This window comes from Pteropus alecto, unplaced genomic scaffold (assembly GCF_000325575.1).
Source record: "Pteropus alecto unplaced genomic scaffold, ASM32557v1 scaffold94, whole genome shotgun sequence".
Lineage (NCBI taxonomy): Eukaryota > Metazoa > Chordata > Mammalia > Chiroptera > Pteropodidae > Pteropus > Pteropus alecto.
In genome coordinates, this window is record NW_006437736.1 from 13,233,306 (window position 1) to 13,238,444 (window position 5,139).

Sequence of the window (5,139 nt, forward strand, 5' to 3'; positions counted from 1 at the left end):
GAGTGGGGTGGACAGAGAGAGAAGACACAGTTACAATGACAGGAACAGAAACACCAGAGTTACCAAGGGACAGGCAGACAGACAGACACAGATGGGGACAAGGCTGCGGACCGAGAGGGAAGAAAATGAAGAAACAGAGAAAACAGAGCAGTGAGGTAAGGGGAGAAATAGCCTGTCGGGACCACATTAAGATGTGCACGAGAATTCTTTTTTTTTTTTTAAAAAAGGTCTTTGTAATGAAATGACTGAACAAAAAAGAAAGTTTTAGGCTGCAAGAAAGGGGAGGATACAGTGTTCACAAAGGAAAACCTGAGTCACACATCCAGATCTGAAAAGCCAGAGGGAGAAGGGACAGAAAGAAATGAAGCAGAGAGGAAAAGAGAAAGAAAAAGAGGGGAAAGAGCAGGGGCACGAAAAAGGGGAGGAGAAATCGTGCTGAGAAGCCCAGCAGGTCAGAACCAACGGCCAGAGGCCTGGATAGTTTAGAAACTGGGACCAGGACATTAATAAGCTTGCGTGAGAGCAAAACTGACCAGTTTCTTCTGTGGAGAAAGCAAGAGAAGATGAGAGGAAGAGAGGAGGAGAGGAAGCAGACAGAGAGAGGGAGGGGAGAGACGGTGTTAGAGGCAGCTTCAAAACTCCTCTTCAGAGGCTGTTCCTTGCCCCCCCGCTAGTCCCACTGAGGGCCCCAGTTGCCAAGTTGAGTCCCCCTGAGAAGGACAGAGCCTGGCTCCAGGCCAGCAGCGCGTCAGGTTCTCTGCCTGCCCCAACCCTACCCTGAGGCACCAGGAGGAGTGGGCCACAGGGCGGCCTGCCCCTGGCCTCACCTGGAACATCTGGATCACGTCCTCACAGTTGCGCTGCTGTGCCACGTCGCAGAGTTTGGCCGTGATGTCGATGCGGCGGCAGATGTCCATGTCCACCTTCATGGCCTTCTCCTGGATCTTCGTGTCTAGCTCTGTCAGGTTCTGTCCGGGCGACACCAGAACAGTGAGGAGGCACCCCGCATGCCACACAGGGGCCCACAGGCCCTGACAAGGTCCTCCTCATCCTTCCTGGCACGCGCCACTTCTCATCCCCCACGATGTGTCCTGCTCCTGGCTGCCTTCCCCACGGCGCGTGGCTCGTACACTGGGCTGCTCATGCAGCTGGCTCCCTGGGAAGACAGGGAGCTCCTGGAGGGTGTGGCCCAGTGCCTAGGACATGCGGGGGTCCCTCCTGGAACTTATGTTCCCAGAGGTAAAGAGAGATTACTTGGATTTACCCGAGTAGAGATAGTGTGATAAAAATAACAGTATGTGTGAGCACCATCCTGAGTACATGACAATTTTCATAATCATTCTGCAGAGCACATGCCTCATCATCCCACTCCACACGAGGACACACACGGAGGCAGAGCGGCTAAGGAATTTGCCCAAGGCCACAATGCTAGCAAGTCTCAGAGCCAGGATCTGTGTTCTTATCTGACTGCTGAAGCACCTCCATGCTGCCTGTCCAACACAACACCGGGACCTGTGTTCCTTCTTTTTCTCTTGAATTAAAGGGTGGCAAGGGAAAAAAACGGAAGCACAGCAAAGTGAGGGGAGGGGCAGTGGACAGGAAATCGACAAGCCACAACTAGAAAGGCCTGTTCTGCCTGGTTGCAAGCAGCCCACTGGATAAGCCACAGGGGGAAGAGTGCGAGGGGTGTGGTGGCTGCACTCACATTGCTCATGAGCCCCTTGAAGACGACTAGCTCAGCTTTCAACTGCTCCACCTTCATCGCCAGCTCCTCTTGGCAGGCGTCAGCCTCCTGGGCTTCCTACAGCCAGCGAGAAAACCCTGCCATTAGTGGCACTGCCAGTGTGGGAGGAAGGTCAAGATAAGGAGGGACAGGGAGCCGGCTCTGGGACCGAGGGGCGACATGGAGGACTGAGAGAAGCACAGGCAGTGGGGCACCCTCACCTCCTGGAGCTCATTCACCCGCTGCTGCAGCTGCATCCGCACCGTGTACTCCTCTTCCCACCTGGCAGACAGGGGAAGAAGGGAGACGGCATAGGTGCAGAGTCCTTCCCTGCCCCTGTGGCTCCCTGTTCCCACCTGTCTGGCTCAGGCCTCAGCCCTGGGTCTGGTTCCCTAGATGGGGAGGAGCTGTGGACAGGAATGTCTGGTGGGCCAGCTGCAGCTGTCGGGCGGCTCCTCGCCTCCTGGCCAGTGCCGAGCTCCCCAGCTGCCTTCCCAGAACCTCCGGGCCGTGCACCAGCAACTATATTTAAGAGCAACTGTGGCTGCCCTGGTCCTTCGCAGTGCCCATCCCACTCAGGTCCCAGCACAACTGGCTGTCTGGCTGGCCTCATCCCCCACATCCTGCCCACACCAGACCACCAGGCCCACCCGGCCCAGTCTCCCACCTTCAGCAGCATAGATCCGGTCTCCCGCCTCCTGCCTGCACCAGAACAGAGCTCCTCTAGCCTGCGACCCTGCCTCGTGTGGTACCGTACCATTTAACCCTGTAAAAGCAGCTGCAGGACACACACCGCATCAGCAGAGTTGCTCAAGAGCCAGAAGGAGATGCTCAAAGTCCATCCCACCAGCTCCAGAAACTGCCCACCCAGACCCCAACTAAGTGAGCCAGAGAGAGGTGACAGGGCTGGCCTGGAGGCATAAAGCAGTGGAAAGCAGGTCTCTAAGCATCTAAACCCAAAGGGAAAGGGAAACAGGAGCATGAAGAAGTGCCTCGTGAATCCAGTGAGAACCAGAGGCCTCATCTCCTGGAATGCAGAACTCAGAGCCTAAAACCACAAGCAGGCTAACAGACACTCTCAGCCACAGGCAGTGTCTCTGTCCCAGGGCTGGGCTTTTCACACGGGGGAGTCCGTGGAAGGCTAGTGGTGGGGGCAACACCAGACCCTACAAGGTCGTCTGGAAGAGCAGAACTTCTCAGACCCCACTCATATAGCCTATCACTTCTTGCCACATTCTGGAAAGGCTTCTTTCAGTCTGAGAAAGGAGGGGAACTGCACCAAGAGAGAAACTTCAATATAAGAAAGGCGGTTAGGAAGCAGCAAAGAAGACAGCAAGAAAATGAAGACCCACGAGAACATATTCTGCAGACACAGGACTCAATCCTTGTCTCCTCCCCTCCATGCCTTTCCCACCTCCCCTTCTGCGCTCTTCCCTGGCTCCCCCTCCAGTCTTACATCTCCTCGCTCTCCTGTCCCTCACTCACATCTGCACTGCAGTATTCCTAAGAATAACTCCTCTCCATCACTGAGGCTGCCCCTCCCAGATGGGCAGGCAGGAGGCAGCCAGCCCGCCACCACCCTGCTAGCTCATCGTGAAGCCCAGCGCCCGGCCTTCCTGGCTCCCTGCCCGCCCCTTCCCTGCTGCCCCAGGTCCTTCTCCCTTTCACTCTTGCCTTCTCATTCAGACAGTCGGGGCTAGCGAAAGGCCAAGTGACAACAGGTTATATATTTTCTTGAGTAAGACTTTTATCTTTCCTAACCTTGTTTTCTTCTTCTACAACATGAAGGCATGGGATGTGGTACCTTCATGTCCCTGGAGTCCATAAGTCCCCAAAGGAAGGAAGCAAGACTGACAAGGGGACAATAACCCTGGATACAATGCATCAGGAAGTGCGGTAAGCACTGTTTGACAGTGAACTCAACAAATTCAGGTAGTAACTTAAGTAAGGAAGTTATGTAAGGATTAAGATTAATAAAGTCTCACAGGGTAAAAAAAAAAAAAAAAAAAAAAAAACAAACAGAGGAAGCTCACTAGAATTCTATTTGCACTCCAGCCAGACTTTCTCACAAATAGGTTCATTTTGACCTCTATTCAAATCTGGTCTTACTTATGAGATTCTCTTAACATGGGTAGGATTTGAGCAATTTCCATGTATTCTACATTTACCAACCACTTCTCTTCCAAATAAATGGTATCCTTGAGTGAAATGAGGAAGCAGGGGCCAGAAATCTGTGGCCAGGAAAGAGAATCACCCAAGGTCAGACAAGGCAAAGGAATGAAAATAGAACCCAGGAGGCCTCAACTCCTTCCCAGTATAGTTCTCAAGCTATGCCCAGGCCTTCCAGGCTACGGACAGAAGCTACAGTGTTGCTATAAAGAGAACAGAATGAGGGCAGGGGATCTGGGGTGGAAGAATGAGGAACTGCCAGTGTCACGTACCACAGAACGCTAGCTGCGGGGCCCTCTGCATGGCAGCGTGCTGCAGGGTGATGAGCTCACCAGTCCCCAAGGAATAAACTCTTTGCTGCCCTGGACAGCTGGACCAAGGACAAACACGCTTTCAGTTTTAAAAAAATGGCCCTGAGAACAGCAGTTGTTCCTGTGGTTATAGATGTATTCCAGAACTGTCCATGTTCCACTGCTAACTGTGTTAATTAACTCCTGCAGGGGCTGGGGCTGGGGCTGGTTCTGGGTGGCATCTTAATGATGCTTTTAGAATAATTGGGACTCCCAAAAACACTATAACATGGACTACAACTAAGGAATCCAGCATGAGGACAGGAGTCAACCTCAGAAAGCCTGCTAATCTGTGATCTGCTAGACTCTGCCGGATTACAGGTCCCTGAAGGTCTCCCCTAGACCCAGCAGTAATTTCTCAGAACACTCAGCCAGTCCCCACCAGACACAAATCTCAGCTACACAGAGCTACAAAGGTAATTCCCAGGCATGCCCACAAGGGGTCAGAGTAGCTAATTAAGAGGTTAAATCTGAAGGCCCCCAAACTAAAGCCTCCCTCTAACCTGTCACCTCCTTCCTCCTCAACCATGGCATCTTGCACAGAGTCTACAGAGAGCATGCTGTACTCATGCTCCTGTCCTAACAGCCTGTTTATTAACCCTCGGAGGAATTCACTTGGTATATAGACAGCACTCTAGCGTTGCAGGCCTTCACTTGGCCCCTTGTGCTACTCTGTGTAGGCTTCTCTGCAAAGAGAAAATCTTCATCCTCAAAATGTACTGGGCTGTCTGTTCCCCAGCTGCCTTATACTCATCATAGGGTGTGTCCACATTCCCAACTTTCTCTTGCTGGCTCCTCTGCTGGCTCTGTTCACATTGCCTCTGCCCTTGGCTCTCTGCACTTTCAGACGCCCCAGCTTCCACTAGTCCTAGGACAGCCACCAGTCCCTTCCTCTTT

The 5,139-nt window shown here is 52.8% G+C and overlaps 1 protein-coding gene across 1 annotated transcript in view; it reads right to left on the reverse strand.

Annotated features, from left to right (window-relative positions):
- Nucleotides 1-5,139, reverse strand: part of IFFO1 (intermediate filament family orphan 1) — a 12,686-nt gene that overhangs the window by 5,767 nt on the left and 1,780 nt on the right. The window contains exons 2-4 of the mRNA XM_025048830.1: nucleotides 1,945-2,005; nucleotides 1,706-1,801; nucleotides 777-968 (exon numbers count right to left, since the gene is read on the reverse strand). Coding sequence (XP_024904598.1) covers nucleotides 777-968; nucleotides 1,706-1,801; nucleotides 1,945-2,005 — 349 coding nt within the window. The remainder of the gene's footprint in view (nucleotides 1-776; nucleotides 969-1,705; nucleotides 1,802-1,944; nucleotides 2,006-5,139) is intronic.